Raw genomic sequence first — 24,328 nt, 5'->3', positions numbered from 1 at the left:
CCCAACCGAACGCGGGGAGGGAACGAGAAGGGCAAGTGGGGTGGGCACGCCTCTTCCGCCCTGCGCCCGGAAGGGTGATGTGGCTGGGGCTTCGCCGGCCTCACTATGGTAAGAATTGGGGCTGTGGGGTCGCAGTTGAGCTTTGTGAAGGGGTAGTGGGCGCGAGCTAGGGCCGGAGGGTTGGACGGCGGCCCTGGGTGTGCGGGCCAGGGAGTTCAGTCACTAGCTTGATTCTGCCGGCCTCGGAAGATGCACAGGCCCGGGAACCATGTGGCCCCTGCAAGCCCAACAAGGAGAACCGGGGCCGACCGCCCAAGAAAGACCCCGCGGCCGCCGGTCCCAGCCTCTCCCGCAGAGTCCACTTTTCTGACTTGGTTCAAAGGAATTCGCTGGTCTGGCTTAACCCAATCATTTAAATGTACTCTTTGTGGTTATTGACTCTAGGAGACATAGAGCTTCTCAACTTCGCGCTTGTTATTTTGCGTCCTCTAATGCCCCACGGGCCTGGCCCACACCTTAATTTTTGTCTGTTGGGTTAGTGACCTTTCAGGCCCCTTTTACTCCATTCTTTCAGTCTTAACGATACTCTTTTACAAACAGTAGATTTTAAATGATTGGCGATCTCTGCAGAAGCAGTTTTTCACAGGAATGTACTTGAGGTGGTGCCTGGCCTGGGATCTTCCTTCCCCACACCTTTTTAAAGTTTTATGTATTATTTTGTGTTATTACAGATTCCTTTGATAGTTTGGGCCTCTTAGGAAAGCTTAAAACGAGTCATGAGAGTTTGCAAAAGAAATATTTACATCTCCAGGCAGAGAAAAAGAGTTAAAGCCAGCATGGCGGGAGGAAAGATGTAGTAGTATTAGTAATAGTGAAATCTCTCAAGCTATATCTGAAGCCATTTTACTTTTGTTATAGTAAATGTCAGCAGCTTCTACACCAGGACCTCATGGTGCACTTAATTAAATCCACAGGCCAAATGTTGCATTTATGAGCATACTTGTGGGGAAAGGATGCATGTCTTTGATTATAGTATCAAAAGAAACCATGACTCAAAAAAAGCTATTGTGGGGTGAAAGTTGCTGAGCTTATGTTCCAGAAGTTCCTGCGGAAACCCATACAATACTAAACCCTTAGACATTTAATCGAAAATTCGTTAATTGTTTCTTGCTTTACTCCAACTACTTTGATTATAGATGGGGCATAAATCACAGGGTCTTGCCTGGAGAACATTACCACTTACAGAGGAGATGGCAGTTTATTGGGAGGTTATTCATTCCTGAGCCAAGAATTTACTCCAGCTTCTTTCCCTCTGTACCACACAATCGGATGAATATACTTGCTCTTTTTTTTTTAATTTTTTAAAAATTACTTACTTATTTTGAGAGCATGAGAGAGGATCCCAAGCAGGCTCTGTGCTGTTGGCGCAGAGCTGGACGCAGGGCTTGAACTCACAAACCCTGCGATCATAACCTAAGCCGAAATCAAGATTCAGAGTCTTAACCGGCTGAGCCACCCAGGTGGCCCTACACTTGCTCTTAAAGATTGCCATTAGTGAACTGTTGCTGAACTTAGAAAATCTTCCTTTTTTCAATTTAAAAATGGTAGAGTCTGTTAACTCTTTTAAGTACTCTACCCCCAATGCGGGGTACACCCAGAGAGTAAGTCACATGCTCTACCTTCTGAATCAGCCAAGTGGCCCTAGAGACAGTTACTCTTAATTCTTGCATAGCTTCATAGATGTTAAGGTTGAATTATTTTACTCTTAGTACAAGTCAAAGATCTATTATTTTCATCATCTTAGTGTCTTATGATCTAGCTAATAGCAAGACAGATAATGTGTTTAAGATCATCAGTATTTAAACTGTCTAGCCATACTTGTTTTTTCAAAAGTAACAAGAATAGCTCTTGTTAGCACTTGCTGTATGCCAGGCTGTGTTCAAAAAATCAACTTATAAGCACTGTCTTATTTCAAGCCTATAATGTCTGAGTAGATGTTTACAGGTGAAGGAAGTCAAACACAAGGAGACTGACCTGCTTGGGATTGTACACTTAGTAGTTAGTAGAGCCAGGACTCAAATTTATTTTAATATCCAGATGCCAGAAATCTTCATGCTGTTGGTAATAAAAACAACATAATGGAAGATAAAGTATGTCTTAGTGATTTGTTGCTCTCAAGTATGCCAATCTTACATGGATGGATAATAGAAACAACTGCCACGTGGTTAGTATTTCTTTCCTGCTCTGTTCCTCTGAGCTTAGAATGTCAGCATTTTTGAGAAAGCAAGTACCCTGTAGTTCGAAGAGCTACACAATGAAGTTCCTTTTTGAATTTGCACCTCAACTTGTGTATTTGTGAGGTAACTCAGTGATCATGACTTAAATTTGAATTACTGTATTTTAATGAATCCATTTTTAAAATGCAATTTCACAGCCATAAAAGGTTTATCGGCCATAATTATTTACAACTACTAGAACACAATCTGATAACTATATCACTTATGAATGAATACTTTTAAGAACTTCAGAATGCCTTGTTCTCCCTAGCTCTTAACATCCTTCAAGATGTATCTCAAGTTTCATCTTTTCATAAGAAACCTTCCCTTCTCCTTCTGTTTTCTCCTGGATCTCATTTGGGGTCTATAGTCCTTTATATTATCTCCAGTATCCCTCCAGCGTAGCAGAAAACAGCAATACCTTGTGACCTTTATTTCTTTCTAGCTAGAGTTTCTGAAGTAGATAACCAGGTCTTTTGATATCTACATCACAATGGCAGTTAGCTAGTCCTCAAATGATTGCAAGTCTGAGGATACAAAAAGTCTTGCCCGGTGTCTTAAAGGAGTTCACATTCCACTGGGGGAGATTATTAAATAAGCAAATTCAATGTGTTGTCTGAGATGATAAAGAGAAATAACGTGTAGTGGAAAGGACTTTGAGAAATTCAATGCCCAACCAATTCAGTCCAAATCTGGGCATTGATAGTCTTTAAAAGCTCCAAGTGATTCTTATGAACAGCCAAGCTTCATGCCACATTTCCAATTTCATGGTCAGAACACTTTTCTTCATAACAGGAGTTGTACTTTGTCCTTTGGAATACTTCTGTCTTATCAAATTATCAACAACATGTGAAGTATTTTTTGCTTTATTTTTTTTAAGCCTACTGCTCACCATAGTTATGTATGCATTCTCCTATTAACACCTTTGATCCCCTTGTTGCTTTATATTTAGATCTGTGGTGTTCATAAAATCACTCGGAAACTGAGCAATACAAACACAGTAAATGCATTATAGATACCATGACAGTGAGATGAAACTAAGTGCAAATGACCATCTGTGTTGCCAATGGAGAACAGAATTGAGGTGCTTTTCTCTGGACTGTAGCTTTCCTCATAGCCATGAAAGTTCTTAATTTTAAGTGGAAAGTGGAAGTAGAAAAGGTCTCTCTCTACCATTTGAAAGAGGACCAGTAAGATCAAATGGCTATTTACTCTAGCTCCTCATTTTACAATTGAAATTAAACTGCTATGTAGAGGTAATGGATTTATCCAAGAACAAATTTATATACTTGGATAATTTCCTAAATAATCCAAATGTTTAGTAGGCACTCATGTTGAGAGACCAGTATTTAACATTAAAACATTAAGCAATCCTGGTTTCTTGGTTTCATCTGACACCAAGATAATTTGTGTGTTTGGTACAATTTCAGTGCTGCCTTACAGTAAGCAACAAAGATTGATCTTAGGTGCTAACAACACCAAAAGAAAATGTTAATATTTCTGTGTGTTAATGGATGTTAGTAATCACCTGTGGTCACCTGTGTGGGGCAAGTGTTGGCACATTTATATACAGGCTTCATTTATTCCTGCATTTCCATGTTTTCTATTCTAAGAGCAAATAGTGTTACCTATAAATTTACAAGTAGAAACTAGTTAGAAAATGCTGGCCTGACCTAGAATTGTAAATGATACAATGCTGACCCACTTTTGCAGTGCTGTATAATTTTTATCACAATTAGGTCAAATACCATTTCTGGGGTCTCCTTCCACCTCTGGAGAGGGATAAATCACTACTTTTGTGTAAAAGCAGTAAGTATTAAAACAATTAAAATTATTATTATTTGGACTTGTAAAAGTTTAAGTCTTTGGTATTCAGTTCTTCTTTTAAAGTGAATGTCAGTAAAACTGGAAGAATTAATATGTCAGTCACTTAACCACATAAGAGGCAATCAACATTTGAAGCCCCCAGACAGTGTTATAAGGAAGGCCCTTAATCAATAAATTGGTTAAACAATTTGTTTTGATAATGATAAAAATAAATAAGCTACAAGGAGCTCAAGTGATCCAGGACTAATGAAAATACCGTAGGCTTAGGCAGTCTTTTCTGCAGATTAAGTACAGTTAGCAACCAGTCGTTGAGCACACCAAAGAACTGCTAAGCCTATTAATATGTATATTTCTGCTGCTTTTCTCATTGCTTCTTTGTGCCTTTATACTGCTGGGATCTTTTCTCCTATTTTTCCCTCTATTCCTAATGTTTTGGGTGGTTTCTTAGACTATTTTTATATATACATCTAAAAACAAAACCTTACACTGAACTCTTCCCTTTATATACAAACCTAATGAAGACAGGTTTAATATTCAGGAATGACTAAAAATAAGAAATTGTATCTTCATAGATAAAGTGATTAAAAATTGAATCTGAAATAAATATTCCTAACTTTTCAAATTGACTTGAGACTAGGGAATTTTTAAAAGATGCGTTAACATCACAGGTAATTTTTTTGTTTCAGCACTAAGCTTTGCATCAAACATTCTGCATCAATTCAGTGATAAATTTTTTTCATTAGTGGTGGCCAGATGAAAGTCTGGATTATTTTCATTATTTCAGATTGCTTAACAAATTGTAATTTACTTCAGAATGGTTATACAAAGTGACTTGTTGAGTTTATTTCCTTCACATTTGGATAATTTGATTTAGTACAATAGCACTAATTATTTGAAGCATATCAGAAGGTCTGATCAGCTGTGAGTAGTAGATAGGGCTGGAGTGTGGAGGGATAATAAAAGGGGCCTTCGGAGAAAAATATTTTAGGATCTCCACCGTATCATTTCGAAGAATAAACACAACTCTCAGACTAATGGTCAAAAGGCAAGGCTGCTGTGATCCACAACCCCAAGTATTACTGTCCTGGTTGTATTTGAGGTTATGCTCCAGAGAGTGTCATAGGTAGCCCTGAGTTGAGGGAATGTTATTGGATGCCTCTTAATAAAAAATATTTGTTAGGTATGGTAGTCAAAATGCCCTCCACCACTTCAAAAACAAAACAAAAAAACAAACCCTGTAAATATGGTATCTTATTAAGCAAAAGAGAACTGGCATATGGGATTAAGCTAAACATTCTCGAATGGGAAGATTATCTGGAATTATGGGGACAGAGAGAAATTTAATCATAAGATTTCCTTTAAGAAGTAAGTAGTAGGGTGGCTCAGTTGGTTGAGCGTCCAATTCTTGACCTTGGCTCAGGTCATGATCTCACAGTACGTGAGTTCGAGCCCCATGTCAGCTCTGTGCTGACAGCTCAGAGCCTGGACCCTGCTTTGGATTCTGTGTCTCCTCTTTCTGCCCCTCCCCTGCTCATGCTCTGTCTCTCAAAAATAAAATAATGTTAAAAAAAAAAAAAATAAGCAGTCAGGTCATAGTCACAAAAGAAGTATCAAGGTCCCTGTGATGAGTCACTAGCCAAGAATTGCAGAAAGCCTCTAGAAACTGGAGAAGGCCAGAAAACAGATTTTTTTTTTTCCTAGAGCCTCCAAAAGGAATGATTTATAACTCCTTGGTTGCAACGTGAATTATTTGATGTTGAACTGGGTAGCATACCACTGTATAACTCCCTGGTATTGTCTGACTGAAAATTATGTAAATAAGCCTTAGACTTGAGAATTATCTGAGGTTCTAGAATTTTCTGCCAGCCAGCTAGCATACTCAGTCATCCAGGCAGAGTCAGAACACTCATTGTCCCATATGCAAGTACTGTGAAGCTGGCTTCTTGGTAGGACTTTCTTTGAATTCCAGTTGGTGATCAAACAAAGTTTAGATACTGAGAGGGAATTAACCTTGGGCCTTGATTTTACCCTACAGCCTGGGCCCTTAACACAAACGTAAGGGTATTGCTTCTTCCATTTGCATTTTCCAAAATACCATTGATAAGTAAATATAAATGCAGAGCAGTGCGTGGCAGTTTCTCTGGAATAGTTAACAAAATATTCAACAGTCTAATCTACGCTTTTTTTTAATAGCATACATTGGTGATTTGGGATTTAAATATGCTCTTGAATTTGTTAAAATTGTTCGTTATTTTGCAGTTTTCAAGTTGCTGTTCATTCAGCATTTTTCAGTGACTTCTGTGCACTATTCTGTTTAATAGGCACAAGAGGTTGATAAGAACCTCAATAAAATAGAGGAGACCATTACAGTTTGATGGGTGCTATCACATGTATATACACCTGCACAATTATCTCAGTCTCTGCTTGGTGTAGCAAGTGGGGACAGGGAAGACTTCACAGGGGGGACTCAAGTTGAAACCAGAAGTTTGAGTCAGTTCACCATGCAGGCAAAAATAGTCTGCAAAAACACAGAGCACCTTGAAAAACATGTCATGATCTGAACAAAACAGTAAATTAACTTTATTTCCCTTATCACCTTTTTTTAAATCTTCTTTTCTATTTTGTAATCTTAGCTTCTTCCTTTTTAATAACATTTTTATAACTTTATAACGTTTTAATAACATTTTAATTTTATAACATTTTAATAACATTTTAAACAAATCCTAATTATTTTGCTACAATAACAGGAACATCTGTTTCCTTTAAACCTTAGACTAAAATTTTATGTCGGCAGACAACAGATGCTAAGCTTTAAAAGGAATACTTAGGTACACTAAGCAGTGGTAGGCTAATGTCTGGATGTTTGAAACATTCTTTTTTGGTCAGTCTGAGTACATGTAAAAGACTATATACCACCTAAGATTATTTGTTTAAATCTTAGGGTCTATAAACCCTAGAAACAAAGTTGTCTGTATCTTATATTGCACACTTGTAACTGGTTTTCATTTATAAATTGTTTCACACACAAATGTATACATACACATTCCAATTCTTTAATAACAGGCATGTCTCTAAGTGCCCCTTAAATTCTTTTATTATATAAAAATTCAAACATACAAAGGTAGGAAGAAGAGTATAATGAAGCCTCATATACTCAGCATTTCATCATCAACCACACTCCTCCCATCACACAAAATGGATTATTTAGAAACCAGTCCCAGACATCCTATCATTTAAGCATTTTTTTTTTTTAACTAGACATTTAGGGAAGGAAAAAGTACACATTGCAAAATTGGGAGATTTAGATACTCCATTAGGAATGCGATAAACCTATGTGGCAAACTGATTTCCCAGCCAGTTTACTGCATAGGTCCTTTGCTTAATACAGTAAGTCTGCTCATTATTCCCTGAACATGCAAGTTCTCGATTCTGTGGGGATGTTTTCCATGCTCTCGTCTCTTCTGGAGCCTGCTGTCTATTTGCCAATCCAATTGTGCCCTTTCATGATTTGACTTCAGTCCTTGCTTTCTTCTTGAAGCTTTTCCTGACTTTTCTTTATGAAACCAGCATTTTTTTTGTCCGCATGGCTTAGTAACTAACCACTTACATACGCTACAAGGAGTTGCTGTTTACTTGTTAAAAATACATGACCTGTTCTAACTTGATTGTAAATGCTGTATGTTTCAGTTGTCTCATGTATAAAATAAAGGTATTAGTAACACCTACCTCAAATATACCAGGATAAACAAGATAATCCAAAAGAAGCTCTCAGTGAATATCAGTTATCATTAGCTGTAAACTCCTGAAGGGAAGGAATTCTGCTGTGTCTTTTTTAATCCTGTGTCTAGCCTCGTGCCTCAGACACCATAGATACTAAATACATGTTTAGTTACTTTGGCTGGAAACAAATCTGTGCTTTATATTTCATGAGGTTATCAAATATTATATCAATAAATTCATAATGTTCAAAATACAGTCTTTAAAAGACAAGCATTGTGAAATACTGTGTTTTCTATATAAAATTTGTCTTTAGAGTTCATTTATTGACTTAAGTTATAAAATGTGTATCACTTGTTTTCACAGATGTAAAATTAAAATCCAGTTCAAAAAAAACCAAGCCATATTAAACTTTACCTTTGTGTATCCATTAAGAAATGATTTGCAAGCAAAACAACTATTAATAATGCAAGTCATTTTTATCTTTTTCAGACTATAAATATAACACTTAAGAAATTAGAGAAATCCAGAAAAGTTGAGAATTGGGTTAAAAACCTTCCGGAGATAATCACTGCATTCTCCCCTCTTGCTTGTATAAGGTTTACATAGCTAAAGATACACTGATTATGGAATTTTGTGTACTGTTCTCCCCACTGTTTGTCATTGTACATAAGCATTTTTTGTCCTTAATATTGGCACATAACATGTAATTATCTTAATGTTTTAAATAGTTTGTACATATTTGTCATAAAAACATATAAGAGGTTAAAAAATATTGACAGCTTCTGACATGTCTAGTTCTTCTAGGATTCTTCTGGCTATTCTTGCTTTATTTTTCCATATGAACTTCAAAGTCAGTTGTCTATTTTGAAAATAACTGGTTGGTGTTGAGTACACTTTAAACTTACAGATTAGCTTTATGATGATACCTTCCAGTGTAAGAACCTCATATACCACTCCATTCTAATTTTATGTTTTTCGGTATGTTTAAAGGTTTTGTCAATTTTGTTCTTTAATGCCAGTACTGCATTTTTTGTTAGGCTTATTCCTGGATATTTCAGCTTTTTATTCTAGTTGCTGTTACAAATAGAGACTTTTTTTTCCATTATGTCTTTCAACCAGTTGGTAATACAGTCATGAAGCTGCTGATTTAAATATTTAAGTTGTGTACCCAGCCACACCCAATTCCCTTATTGTCTGTAATTGTTTTTCACTAAATTCTTTTGGGCTTTTCAGGTAGCACTTAACATTTACAAGTAACAATTTTGCCTTTCTCAAAAAATTTTTATAACTCTTATTCTTTAACTTCTGACATTATGGGAGGTGCCTCTGGGTTTACTAATTAAGCGTATTGCTAGCTGCTGTGTAAGATGGATATATTTTATCTACCTGTGTAAAATGGAAGCAATTTTTCTTTATTATTTATATAGTGGTATTCTTGCACCTTCAAAAATTTGTTTTATTTATTCAGGCATTACTTCTTGGTCTGCTCTGTGGTAGGTGCCTTGTCAGGTGCTGGAGTTCAGAGTCTGATAAGGCAATGTCCACTTTCAGGGATGAGTATTATAAAATGTGTAACAGTTTGTGTGGGAACAGAAAGGAGAGTTTTTTATGAAATAGGAGAGGGGAGGCAGATAGGTCCAAAGAAACTTCCTGGAAAAGATGATGTTTGAGCTGAATTTTGAGTACACTAAGCCCGCCTCCATTTTACTTTGACTGAAAAACTGTGATTTCCAATCATTCCTGTGTTAAATTATTTCAATAACTTTTAAAGAACCAACAGTGAAAGAGCAAGTGGTTTTCTTTCACCAAAACCTAATAGCCTGGTATTAGTCAATGCATGGAACATGATTGCTTAAATTTAAAACATTCTTACTCTAAAAGAATTTAAGAGTTGAAAGAAACTTGAGCCATCATTTAGTCTATATCCCCGCTGTCCACCAAGGTTTACAGATGTGAAAGACAGCCTTAGGTCAGTGATTCAGCTGAAGTCCTATGGCCAGCTACAGGCAGAGCATGGAGACTCTCTGTCCTGCCTCAAAGTCTGGGTTCCTAGAACATCTGTATTAATTACATAATGATTGAGTTTTGGTGAGTTCCTTGGATTCATGACATTTTTGGTAATGTTTTCAAATTCTTGAATTTAGAATTTTTGTTGCATCTTCTGCATTCCTTAGCCCAAAGAATGGAGAGGAAAGTACACTCTCTGAATACCTTATGATTTGGGGTTTTAAGTATTCTCAGACATGTCATTCTGTTTGCCTTTTTTGAAGAACAAAACTATGATTCTTAATATGGAATTGTCTGGCATTTTTTACCTATGCAGTTTTTCTTATGATAATAATTTTTCTTTTTCTCTTTTTTTAGTCTGCCATTTTCAATTTTCAGAGTCTGTTGACTGTAATCTTGCTGCTTATATGTACCTGTGCTTATATCCGATCTTTGGCACCCAGCCTCCTGGACAGAAATAAAACTGGGTATGTTACTAATGATATCTAATAACCCATATTAGTTCTTATAGACATTGAGGGTAAATTACCATAAAAGGCATTAAATAATTTAATTCCTATATATAAATTATTTTTATAATAACTTTTTGCATTATTTTCTCCTCTATTTTTCAAAACCTGAAAACTTTGGGGATGGCTGCGTGGCCCAGTCGGTTAAGTGTCCAACTCTTGGTTCCAGCTCATGTCATGATCCCATGGCTCATAGGTTCGAGCCTCATGCCAGGCCCCACACTGACAGTACAGGACCTACTTGAGATTCCCTTTCCCTTTCTCTCTGCCTCTCCCCTGCTCAAGTTTTCCCCTCTCTCTCTCTCAAAATAAATGAATAAATAAACTTTAACAAAATATATTTTTTAAAAACGGAAAACTTTCTATTCATAGAATCTTACTAAATAAAAAGATAAATACCAGAAGTAACCTGAAATGTGTTCAACTAAAAAAAAAAAAGTGTATTTAAAAAAAGATAGAGTTGTGTTTTTTTCTGGGATTAGAAATACAGTTTAGTACTTTCAAAGACAGTATTTCGCCTTACTTTTTATAGAATAATTGGTAAAGTTGGTATTAAAAACAAAGTTATGTTTTTGAAGCATTTAACAGTTTGCAAGCACTGTGTCCATAAAAATAATAATGTAGACATTCCCTCTCCAGTGTAAGACTGCTCTAATCATATGAGCTCCCTGTCAGTATCATAAAGCAAACATCTTTAGAGAAATTTATGTAGCTAACTTAACACAGTAATAAAAATTAAGTCTTGGGCATGTCACATCTGTTTTATTATATGTTCATACCCTGAAAAAAATCTGAGCTTAATATGATACACAGAATTAAAATTTTTAAGTGCCATATTCACAATACAGAAATATGGGGCAACTGGATGGCTCAGTCAGTTAAGCCTCCAACTCTTGATTTTGGCTCAGGTCATGATCTCACAGTTCCTGAGATGGAGTCTAGTTTGGGCTCATGCTCACAGCACGGAGCCTGTTTGGGATTTTCTCTGTCCCTCTGTCTCTGCTTGTCCCCCATACATGCACACGTGTGCATACACTCTCTTTCTCCCTCTCAAAATAAGTAAGCTTTAAAAAAAGAAAAAAACATAATACAGAAATACATGTTGAATTAAACCAAAAGGAAGAGTATATTAAAAAACAGAGACCATGTGGTGGGAGCTGTGTACATTTTATTTGCCTTGCATATTTATTAATTTATGTGAATACTTTTCTTAATCATTTTTTTTTTTAACTTTATTTTGAGAGAGGGAGGGAGAGCACATGAGCATGTGAGCAGGGGAGAGGCAGAGAAACGGGAGAGAGGGGAGAGAGGGAACGAATCCCAAGTAGGTTCCGTGCTGCCAGCACAGAGCCCAACATGGGACTCAAACTCCTTTCTTGATAAAAGCCTATATCTGTTTAATCCTTTTAAGAAATAAAAGCTGAAAGAATACTTCACATTGGAATAATTGTCTCCAAACCTGTATCAGGCCAGATTAGGATCCTGCAAAGTCAAATTTTGCTTTTCCACTAATAAAAATCTGCAAGAGGCAAGGTGGTAGATACTCAACTGTGAAAGTAATAATTGCTTCTCTTTCCTTTACTTCCATTTTATCTTTCAGGTCATAATTAGCATTTATCCAAACATTCCATTATCTAAATTATTTGGTTTTTGTTACCATCTCTTCCTTTTTATTTATTAGGGTTGTTCAGACATGTGTAAAAGAATAAGTAGAAGCTCTAATCAGTTGTGAATATTGAAAATCTCGTGATCCTGTTCCAATAAACTGATAATCTATTGCTAGGTAAAATAGCAATACTGAGGTTATTTGTCCATCAGTTTTTATGACAATCCCCCTCTTCCTTCATAGACATTGATTTCTCTTCACTCCACTTTTTTTTCCTCTGAAGTCCTCTTGCACTAAGTCTTTATTCATTTTAATCCTTTGTCCATTTGTTGCAATTATATAGTACTATGTCAGTTTGTTGAAGTTGTATAATCTTATGTGTTGCTTAGTTGTGCATGAAGCCTTTCCTCCCCTGACGATTAACTTAAAGCATATGTTAGAAACCAATAAACATTCTCATTGATCTGTTCCTTGGTATTGGAATATACTACATAACACCTACCTAATAACATATTTATTTATTTCATTAAAAAATAATCACATAACAGGGCACCTGCGTGGCTCAGTTGGTTGAAAATCCAACTCTTAACTTCGGCTCACATCATGTTCCTAGGATCTTGGGATCCTGCCTTATGTCGGGCTCCTGTGGAGCCTGCTTAAGATTCTCCCTTTTCCTTTCTTTCCCCTGCTAATGTGCACACTCTCTCTCTAAAAATAAAGTAATAATCATAGTATTTCATTAAAAACTAGTCACAATACTTAGCTTTCCAATACAGTTATGGAGAAAGTAGATGGCATGTGGAAATGTCTGCTCCTCATTCCTTTGGGAGCAGGAAGACATCCATTACATGCTACATTGAAAAAGGAGTTCTCAGGGCTGCCAGCCTTACAGTAGAGGCTGAGTAGTAGTATATTTCTCCTACATAGAAGAGCAAAGAAATGGCATGCTTCTGTTTGTACTGTAAAGCATATACTGGTCCATTCAGCTCTTTAAAGCTTTTTTTTTTAAACTTTGTTTCTGTTTCTATAAATGTTAGGCCCCATTTTATTTTGACTTGTATATAAGAAATATTTTCTTCAGGAGAAATTTTTACAGGCCATTGTCCTTTTGTTACAATATGCATTTTTATGAGATTCATAATAAACTGCCCTTTCATTACAGTGAGTATTCCATGTTTAAGTAAAGATGTATAGAGACCAGTTGGATAAAGCAGGTTCTTGATGACTTCACTGTTGAAAATAACAACTTAATTTTTTACTGCTTCAAATAATACAGAACTAAAAAGCAGCAATAAAAGATTGCTACTTTTCTCATTGCCTATTATCATAGACCTGATTAGTTCTATCAGCAGATATATTTACTGGCTTACAGCCCTAGAAACCAAGCAGCATAATTGTATTGGTTTTACTAACTAATAAAGTTTCTGTGTTAAATGAATAGCATTTATTTATTAATTAATAAATAGCATATTACAGAAATATGTCTAGGTAGGGAAATATATGGGAAAGGCCAAAGTGATACTGATAAATCTCTAAGTTGCCCGAGTTAGGAAACTTTTCATGTATCTAGCTTTTAATATACCATGTTATCACAATTTCCTAATGATGCTTTGAGTTATTTCTAGGTTAGCAAACCTGAAATCACCCTGATTGTGATCATATGATTTTAGATTATGTTCTTTGGGACTATAAGCTTCTCATGAAGGAGCTTCAGGTATCCTGCCTCTGAATCCTTCAGCCAGAGTAGCTTTAAATCCACAGTGCATGTTCCACTCAGATTTTTACAGTCAAAGAACCATGGCATTGCATGTCACTAACCAGTTGCCTTCGATTTTTTGGTGAAATGTAAGCCAATTTTAAGTGATATCTGAAGTTACTGTCACATGTGCCTTTAACCTGTCTTTTACTGAACACAGGACATGTTAGTCACTACTCTGAAGAGTTTCTGTGTAATAACTCATTTAATCCTTATAACAACCCTATGAGGGTGAGTGTTATTAAAGAGAAAATAACTTGTTCAGAGTTAATGCAACAATTAAGTAGAATTAAACTTAAGCACAGTCTGACCCTTCTATTATCCTACATTATTTCCAAGAATATGTTTGATTTTTGTCCTTTTATTCCTATAGGAAAGTTGCTTCACCTGTCAGAATATCCATCCTTCAAAATAAACATCTATGCCCATTTCATATCATCTGAACTAAGAGACATTTTGCTTTGAGGTCAGGAAGTTACACTTCAGAGGAGGAATGCATATAGAACTCAATTGAAGCAGTATTTTCTTTCAGTCTTAACCACTCAGATACAATAATTCATCAGCCAGCCATCTCTTTTGGCAAAAAGTATATCAATTTACCTGAAATTTAAGTATTTTGATATTGTTACACCAGTCCTAACCCACTGCAATAAGTACTGCTGATCTGTCTTGACTTTTAGCAATGTATAATACCATTTGTAATTCTGTTCTTTTGCCAAAACAACAAAATAGTTGCCTACAATGTTTTATATCTTTTAGCTACCTCTATTCATTGAATGATTCGGTTGCTTTTCTTTTAAAGGCAGTACTTTTTATACATGCCAAAGAAGTGAAATACACATAATTTGTATTCAACTCATAGTATATTCATTCATAGAATTGAAATGAACATTTTCATTGTAATTCTTATTTCCAGAATGTATGTATTTTAATTGCCATATTTAACTCATATAGTGTTCCCAAACTAGGATTTTGTACTAATATTGAAAACATAGCTACAGGGGCGCCTGGGTGGCGCAGTCGGTTAAGCGTCCGACTTCAGCCAGGTCACGATCTCGCGGTCTGTGAGTTCGAGCCCCGCGTCAGGCTCTGGGCTGATGGCTCGGAGCCTGGAGCCTGTTGCCGATTCTGTGTCTCCCTCTCTCTCTGCCCCTCCCCCGTTCATGCTCTGTCTCTCTCTGTCCCAAAAATAAATAAAAAACGTTGAAAAAAAAATTTTTTTTTAAAAAAAAAAAAAGAAAACATAGCTACATATTTTTATATTCTCTCTTACTGAATGACATAGCTATGCAAATGCTATCATTGGAGTTCATGGCTATAAAGTATTTAAATATAGAACTACATTCTGTAAAAAGTAATTTCTTTAGTGTGAGAGTTTTATTTTTAAATGTCAAAATCCTACCAAACCAACCAAATGTTCGTTTACCATTTTTTCAAAATTAATGTTTATGCAAATTGGCATATGTATTTTCTACTTTTAAAAGTAAAGCAACTGAAGTTGACTGAATTAATTCTACAAAAAAACCCTGTGCAAATTTTTGCCAGTCATATTAATTTTCTGTGTGTTTAACCTAGGATACTGCATATATCCCAGTTTATGACAATTTATGTACACTAACAGTTGATAAGTTCATGTGGCCTCCTTTCCTACAAAGATGGTGGCTCAATATCAAATAAATTTCAGTTTTTGAAGCAAAGTATCAAAAGAGAAAATGCCAGTGTATAATGAATTCTCTATATGATACTGAGAGAATGATTTACTTTTCCCACTAAACAATAGCTACTTTTTCCTTTTTTTACTCTATGCAGATTGTTGGGTATATTTTGGAAGTGCGCCAGAATTGGTAAGTGTCCTTCTATAACTTCCACATCATCAGCTGTAAGTTTATAGAGTTCCACCAAACTTTTTCTTGTGCTAAAACTAGACATGGTGGATACCTCATAATACTTCATACACAGGGAAATGGAAAATACAAGAAAAAATCTTAATTCGCATATCAAATACTGTGCTTTGCTGGTGTTGAGATTTCAGACAGACATTTATAGTTTTATGCACACATGCATATAGTATACAGTATGCTGCTCTGTATAATTTGTACTGTTTTGGTCACTAAGGATGAATTTCCCATCTAATGAAAGGCTTGCTAACCAACTGTCTAAACATAATCATTTTACTGCCTTATGCTAAGTCCTAGAATGTTGTTTTTAGAAAGCAATAACTGTTTCACCTGTCAAATTCATGTGATCATAGCTGAGTTTTGTTCTGATTAAAGTTAAATGTGATTATCTTCTAACTTTTCATATAAAATTTGTGGTGTTTTTGTGTTTATGTTTAGATAGTAATATACCCTTGTCTCATCCCTGTGTGTATATGACATTTAGCACAGTGCCTAGCTCATAGTAGACTCTCAAATGATTGGCAAGTGAATGAATTAAAATGTATTTTACTGATACAGTTTACCAGTATTTCTGAATAATAGAGTATACCCTTTTTAACATTGCTGGTTCCAAAACATTTCAGAGCATTTGTACTTGTTCCACTTGGACTGAAAATGAATATTTCTTCTCCACCTTGGAATTATTTACATGACCCCCTCAAAAAAAAAAGGTTGATTTTAATATTTTCCCAATATTTAATTTATATATAACTACTTTTTTCTTTTATAAAGTTATGAGACTTCAAAGACAAATTTTCCTACATTTGACAGTTACTCTAGTTAGCCAACCTGACAACAGCCTGAATTACCCCAACGAGTCACTTTGAATAGAGAAAAATTAGGAGTCATGTCCCTTAGATAATGTGTGTTCTATTTAGAGTATTAGGTTTTATTTTGGATTCACTTCTCAGAAATGTGGAAAATTTAAAAGATGGTTCATAACAGGAAACAAAATTGATTAAAGATTGAAAACTACAAACTAAGTTCTTGTAATAGCTAGACATTTTTCTAAAGAATACCTGAGAATGGGTGTAATATATCTGAAGATATTATAGGTATAACCTAGGCTCAACTAAGGACTAAAAATTCATTGTGAGAGTTTCTAATTCTTTAGCATCTTCTAAGATTCATATGTTGTTAGCCACTGAAATAAATAATTATGAGAGAGCAAGTTTTCTTCCCTTGAGCTTTTAGTGATAGGCAAGAACCATTAACAGGAGAACTTGTAAGCATCCTACTAAATTATATAGAAATCCTTTTAAAATCTGCTATGATGAGATTCTAAGATTCCTTAGCCAGATTTCTTGCCAGAAAATGACAGTAGTGTATAGAGGCACCTAAAATTACTTCCTTCAAGGCCCTCATTCTAATGTATTGACTACTGAAGCAGGCGTCTTTTTGAGAATTCACTGTGCTTTTAACATGTTAAACTGTCCTTCCTCATTGTTCTTTGTCATACTTTATTATCTCTTAGGGTGATAGACATGAGAATTCTTCTATTATAGGGAGAAAATTGACTTCAGAGAGTTTGTAGAGCACAGATGAAGCCTAGCTAAGTAGTTATCAGGACATTTAAACCCACCTCCCCCCCAAGACATTTTTGATTGTCATAACTAGATGGGGGAGGAACGTATACTGAGTATAGGTCATTGATATTGCTACATATCCTACAATGCACTGAGCAGCCCCTCGCAGAGAATTAGCCCAAAATGTCAGTAGTACCAGAGTTGAGAGGGCCCAACCTAGATTTGCAGAGATTTGTGGTGCAGCCTTACCTGACATCTAGTGCAACTCAACAGCACAAAGCCTGAAATAACAGTAGAAATCTTAATCACTTGAAAAATAACAAAGGGAGCGATAAAGAGAAGAGCACCCTTGATGGCTAATGCTGATTGATAGAGAGTAGCAAATGTAAATATATGCAAATTAATGTCGTTTCAAAGCCAAGTTACCCAGAAAAAGAAACAATATTGTCAAGGACAGAGTCGAAAGAAACCCTCAAGGAAACTGCGAAGAGAGAACATAATGGAAGAACAAAACTGTCCTAATAGAGTCATAGTCTCTGTGTCAAAGTAATACTGAAAGTTCATTGGTAAAAATAAAAAGTCTGCAGTGAGGGGGAAGAGCTTTCACCTCAATAGGATGAAGTTGCTAAGTCATAAATAAAAGTTCTTTAAGGTATTAAATTAAGTATCAAGGTATTTTAAATCCATTTTATATAATAAATTAGAGAAGTCTGTACACCTTCATTCAGTAGCCAACCCAGGTGACACTTTTCACAATGGTTACTTCGAAGTATAACTGAAAATTTAAGGCATTTAGTTTGTAGCTTTCCTAATGATTGCCTTCAGTATCATCCATTGTTATTGTCTGATTATAAACTGCCTTTTCTTTTTGCTTGGTCAGTTATTGTCTTCATTGTTTCTCTTAACAGTATGAATGCCTTAGGTTAAATGGTTCAGTTAAACTATGCATTCTTGCCACTTATGTGTAAGCATTAGCTTTTCATTTTGGCAAAATGGCTCAGAAAATGTTAATGCTGATATACTCCTCTCTTATCTTGATACAGAATATATCCACCAAGAAAGGATGCAGTTTTAATGGGAAAAGGCCCAGCCAAATCATCTTACCATGTTACACATCACGTTACAGCAACTGTTTCACATTCACTTAGACAGACCTAAGACCAGACAAGAAGTAACATTCTTACACAAGTTCACCAAAGATGTTTAGCTCTACCACATGGCAATCTCTTTTAAGAAAATTAAAAACAGGAAAATGAAACCCATATGTAAATTATAGCATTCTGAGTTGGAAGATGAGGAAGAGAAGAACTTCCTCAAAAATTAATCTCCAGCAGATGGAAAATTCAGGGCAATTTAATTTCTTCTTTTAGGTGTTTAATAAGACTATATTAGACAATGAGATTATCTAGCCCTAACTAGAGTGACTGGCTTGCTTATGAAATCCACTTGAAAACTATGTCTGAATAGTTTGGTTTTGTTTGATAATTTGGGTATTGCCTCAAAAGAATTAACATTGTTTAAAAATGATGTCCCAAGTTATTTTTTAGTTTTAAAAGATTTTTTTTTTCCAATTGAGATAGTGGCATTGTGAAAATGCTGTTGTCTTACTTTTTAGAATTTCCTTTAGCTTGAAAGCAGTCCCCTAAATGTCTCTGGATAGAAAAACACCAAATGTTTCTTTTATTTGTATGTGTGTAATATCTTCTATGAACACTGTCATTGAGCAGACACAAAGATATAAAGTTAATAACAATATGATGTGAGCTCTTTGAGGAAGCTCTGAAAATGAAAATGACCTTGAGGATTTTAGTTGATGAGAATGGTCAAGATTGGCATTTGCCAGAGGTAGTTAACTTACCAAATGAAATGGTTCATCACCAAAGGAACTTAGTTACTGGGAGGGAGCTGATTTTAAACACCATAGAAAAGCACAGGTGAGGGGAGCATATACAATCTCTACTACAGGACACCAGGTACATGCCATGATTATTTCTAGAAATAGCATGTCACTCGCTCTTCCTTCTTCCTTTCTTTCACACCCTCAGAGCAGCAGAAATGTCTGGTGCTTTGTGGAATTGTACAGCCATTCAATTAATGAACAAACAGGAAAAGAACAAGATGACGTTGGGATAATTCAATCACAGAATCTCTAATCTGTTTGCAAGACAGTTTCACAAGCCACCTCCATTCTGCTTCATGGGAGGGAAGTTCTCCAAATACAAACACTTTTTAAACACATGTGAGAATTGACTCTTATAAAAGTGGTTGTTTTAAGTTCTACATTCCTAACCCAAGAGCTACACTATAAATCATTTCATATGAAATCCAGGTCAGAAATAGTTTTTTCTAAAATGTTTCTTTATGAAGCATCTTATACCCTTTCTTTTTAAAGTTTTTATTTAAATTCCAGTTGACATACAGTGTAATAGTAGTTTCAGGTATAACTTCCATATGCCACCCAATGCTCATCACAGGTGCCCTCCTTAATCCCCATCACCTATTTCACCCATTCCCTGCTCACTTCCCCTCAACCATCAGTTCCCTGTCGATAAATCTTTCTTGGTTTGTATTTTATGTCTGCTTTCTTACATGAAGTTTTATTGATCACTCTCATGTTTAAATTGCGACCCATCAAGAAAAAAATACATAGCTGAAAATTGTATGTCAAATTTCTTTTCATAGGTAGAAATTTCCTTTTTTAAAGGAAAAAATAAGCGATTTTTTTGGCCTTAATTGAGTTGTTTGAGATAGTTTCTCTTGGATCTCTGTCCTACATTCTGTGTTGTATTTTTTCAATATCTGGGTTTATGCAGTGGCATAGGAATGGTGCATTAAGGGTTTTCTAAACACATGAAAAGGAGGTGGTCTTAGAAATAAATCCGTGTAATTTAGCTCATTCTGTGTTGTACTGCTTTTATGTTATATCTAGTTCTTGTTTTGGCCATCCCCCCAAACGTGTGGGCCTTCTAGGCAAGAACTTTATCTTGATTCTTCTATATCCCTCTCCCATAATAAGTAATAACCTTAGCATATCCATGTTAACCACTCAGTGAATCAACATGAATATCTCCCTTTTTTCCAACAGGTGAACGGAAGAGTCCTTACGTTGCAGTATGCTGTATAGTGATGGCTTTCAGCATTCTCTTCATACAGTAGCTCGGAAAAATATCAGAATTTAATTGCCATCGGATTACAGTATGAAAAAAGGACTTATCTATAGAAAATAATGGAAAGAATGGTTAACCCTTTTATCTCTGAACATTGAATGAGATAAATTTCCAGCTGCTGTTATCTATTTTTGTTATTGGACCAATGTTCTATGTAAATAGGATGTAACCATTTGATACGCAGAGTTTAATATGTCTGTAACAATCAACCTCTGTACTCTCACTACAATATTACATTCTGCAAATGTTATTCTGTTATGTCGGATACCAGTTTTTAGTGAGGTATCTCTTAAGACATAGAATAGAAAACAAAATTGGTAAATTACTCCACTTCCTTTCACTGTGATTTGGAAATGATTAATCTTTATAGAATGAGACATTTTTCTGGGCTAGCTTTTTTACTGGGGAAAAAAAAAAAGGTTCAATTTGTGTTGGTAAGGATTGCATTCATATTTAATAATGCTTGCTTTTCCTGTGGCCACACCAGACCATTAACAGAGTACATCTAAGCAAACTATATAGTGTACTACAGCCATTTCAACTGTTTAAAACAAGCCTGTGTGGTTCTTAAAGTAAATGAGATGTGACTTAAGAGTACTATTGAGAAAATGTCCATATGTAACATAAAAGTTTAGAATAGATGACTGGTCCAGTAGCCTAGATAAGTATGGATAAATATCTTATGAATAAATTGACCAGCTGTCATTCTATGAATAAGACTACATTCTTAGAGTGAAAAGAGCAAAATAGAACAATTCAGAATGATAACCCTGTATGTGTCTTTCTTTTTAGTGTCAGGTCTCCAGTTTTAATTGCCCCAAAATGCAAACTGAATTTTTTTGTTTTTAAATACAGCACTTTAAATCTAGTTTACTTTTTGTGTGTCATCTTGAACTGGAATCTGCTGTGTAACTCAGTAGGCGATTTTTCAAATCTGCTTGTCTGTATACCTTGGCATAAGTGTCTTTGAGTTTTGATAATAAAGACCTTCAATAACCTTCATCAAAGCAAGAGAAACATTTGGAATATGACATAAATTTTGCAGTAGAGCAGTTATTAAAAGGTCATAGGTTCCTTTTTTTTTAAGGTTTAACTGAAATCCTGTTAGAATTTCAAAGCTAGGGGGAACTTAAATATCTTAGCTAAAAATTGCCCATCATAGGTAGTACTAATTAGATATTATCCTTAGCTATTAATTCCTTTTCTCTTTTTAAGAAAAGAAAATTATTTAGAATTATTTGAAAATGAGTCTGCCACTAGCTCTTTCTGCAGAAACAAAGTATGGAATTGAAAGCCATCTTTTTTAAAGACCACTTTAAAGTACTTGAAAAGAATTCTAGGAAACGTGTAAGAAAAGCTTGTGATGCATTGCCTGCTTTTTTTGCAAAAGATAAAAGCTGCTGTAGGCTGTCTATATATTTATTTTACAATTTTGGCCTAAGTAACTGGTAAAAAGTTGTCTATTTTGCTTTAGACCAGGAATCAGGCTATGGTCATTGTGTGTACTCTGAACTGTTTTTCTCCTGGGCTATGCACTAGGTCAAGAATTTTCCGGGTGTCCTAAAAATAGGACTCTTATCAGCATATACATGCAGAGCATGTCACCTTTCTGAGGCTGGTTTCTGAGTGGCCATCTGTTGTCCAACTCTGCTGCAAGCTAGACTTTCCAAAAAGCTATGTCAACTGATCTTTTTATGTGCTAACACAAATCCAAATCCAATATGAGTGGTATGAATAAAGCGAAGAATATTCTAGATAATCAGTTCTAAGACATTTCTGAAATTTTGACATTTTGGAGGAGGTAGGTGGAAAGTGGAGGAAGAAATAATTTCTTTGAAAAATGTGTGGTAGCATATAAAACTTGGTGCTGTGTGTATATGCTTAATAGAGTGGGAGGCAGCTCATTTCTGACCCCAGACATTGTGACTCTTTGGGAGGTTAGGGACATACAGGATTCTGTAAAGAAAAGCAATTAGCACTTTCCTTAATGTATTTTTTTCAAAGAGTTACCACAATCCTGTTCTCTAGCCCAAAGGGCAATGTAGGTAGTTTTAGGTCCACTTAGTATTCAGATATTCCCATTGTGGTCTTGGTGGGGTGGTCGGATGCAGAAGAGGATTAAGGATCAGTTTTGCATCAGGTGGCTGCCTCTGTCACATGGTCTTACTACAGAGCTGGATGGGATGGTGGGCACTTAAGTCCATGTGTTGCAAGGCTTGAATACTCTCCCTAACCTACTTCCTGGCTCTAGAATCTTGATTCCATCTCTCGTGGAAACTGTTCTGTGCTGATACTAAGTTCCTGATTGGCCTCAGTTATGCCCATGTCAGGAGGACTTCGTTCCAAGCAGTCTTAAAAGATGACCAATTAAAAGGACACTTAGTCAACTGAATTCCCTCTGTGACTTAAAAAAATTTGGATTCAAGTCCAGTGTCTTGTTAATGTCCACTGTGCCAGACACTCTCCATGTTCAAATTAAAAAATTAGCCCTTTCACACTGGGGATAATAGCAATACATAATTTGTAACAGATTCCTTTATCGTGATAATATGCACATTAGTTTTATCTTAGGACAGAGGTCAGAATGAAGTGACTTCTCCAGGTATACAAAGTGAGAAACGAACAGGTCTCTGCCTAGTTTTCTGGGAAAAACCTAGCACTTGTAAATAGAATGTATCACCATTCTTTCAAGAAGCATTTATGGAGTGCATACAGTACGTTATCACTGAAGACAGAAAAACCAGTACACAATTTCTGCCTTCTAATAGTTCCTAATGCAGTGGATGGGAGAGATTATTTATACAAAAGTGCAATGTGATAGCATTTATAACAGATAATGCCAGGATTCTAGGAGAAAATAAGGGTGACACCGTAGAGGTAAGAATTTCCTTCCCAAGAAGCAGTGCTTACACTGAATGAAGAGCAGTATGCAAAACACCAGTGGTATATTTATGGACTCTAAGTCCCTAGCTTGTGCCACATGAGGCGTATTAAGACATAAGCCTAAAAAGGTGGACAGAGGTTAGATCCTAGGGGGTCTTCTATTTTTTTTTCTCACTTCCGTCTGTTACCTACCTCAAAATTAGTTACATGTATTTTCCCTCCTACCTGACAAAAAAACCTTAAAAAAAAAAAAAAGTTCTTCCTTTGGTGTATGTGTAAACAAGGTTAAATACATCCATGCCAGCCTTAATTTGGACCAGGAATACAATACTGTACTCTCCAGAGACTCTCCTGCATAGTATATAAAGCCAAGGTAACACTAGTCAGGTCAAATAATTTTAGGAACTCTTAGTGGCTCATACTCCATCGATGCCCAAAGCAGCCGTGATTCTAAGAAGCAGAAGTGGTTTCACTGTCTACATTTCCCAGGTGCACAGAAAAGATTTCTAATAAGCAAGAACTTGTACTCTTTTAGAAGCCTTTGGGGAACTTCCTGGACCATAGGAAGCTGCAAAGAATGGAAGATTCTTAGGGACCACTTTTCACACATATCCGGTAAAGGGTAGATGTTCAAAATATAAGCAACTGAGTAATATCAGCATTGTTTATACAGCCTTGTTAGTCTCAATCAGCAAGTTACTACAAGTTTCATAATGTCATTTAGCTTCATAATAATGTCATTTATACACTGCCTTCCATGATTTCTTTTACTTTACCCTAAAGTAATCCCAAAATAATCTGAAATGCAGCTCCAATATCAGGAAAAAGCGGGGAGGTGGAAATAATATTTCCTGTGATTTTAAGAGAACAGCATCATCCTACTCTGGTTAGTGAATATGTCTGTGGTATGTAATAAAAATCAAAATGAACTCTCAGCCTCCCAATTTTGTCTTACTGTCAGATGGGTGAGAACAGTTTCTTTAGAGGTTAAATGATTGAAATTGGCACCTTCTGAGTGAGATGGGAATAGAGAAATGTTTCTGTTCATTTTACCTGCATTTTAATTAATGGCTGGTCAAGATTCTTTGGGAGAAGTTTTTATGTTTTTTTGCAT

At 35.7% G+C, this 24,328-nt stretch overlaps 1 protein-coding gene and 1 non-coding gene across 2 annotated transcripts; both read left to right on the top strand.

Annotated features, from left to right (window-relative positions):
• The first annotated feature begins 13 nt into the window (after positions 1-13).
• Positions 14-23,431, top strand: TMEM167A (transmembrane protein 167A). Its single transcript, XM_049649770.1, has 4 exons — positions 14-108; positions 10,188-10,297; positions 15,511-15,545; positions 20,250-23,431. The coding sequence occupies exons 1-4, from the start codon at positions 106-108 to the stop codon at positions 20,318-20,320; spliced, it is 219 nt and encodes a 72-aa protein (XP_049505727.1). The 5' UTR covers positions 14-105; the 3' UTR covers positions 20,321-23,431.
• On the top strand, positions 12,738-12,872 carry LOC125935906 (small nucleolar RNA U109). The gene has a single exon (XR_007461884.1). It is a non-coding gene; the product is annotated as a small nucleolar RNA U109 (small nucleolar RNA).
• Positions 23,432-24,328: the final 897 nt, after the last annotated feature.

This window comes from Panthera uncia (genome assembly GCF_023721935.1).
Source record: "Panthera uncia isolate 11264 chromosome A1 unlocalized genomic scaffold, Puncia_PCG_1.0 HiC_scaffold_17, whole genome shotgun sequence".
NCBI classification, from domain to species: domain Eukaryota; kingdom Metazoa; phylum Chordata; class Mammalia; order Carnivora; family Felidae; genus Panthera; species Panthera uncia.
The sequence above is the reverse complement of the archived record's forward strand: the minus strand, read 5'-3'. Positions and strand labels throughout refer to the sequence as shown.

Bases quoted from the DNA above. Each gene is read 5' to 3' on its own strand.
- TMEM167A (XM_049649770.1), top strand. The intron at 10,298-15,510 runs GTATGTTACTAA...TACTCTATGCAG, and splicing joins CTGGACAGAAATAAAACTGG to ATTGTTGGGTATATTTTGGA. The intron at 15,546-20,249 runs GTAAGTGTCCTT...TTTTTCCAACAG, and splicing joins TTGGAAGTGCGCCAGAATTG to GTGAACGGAAGAGTCCTTAC.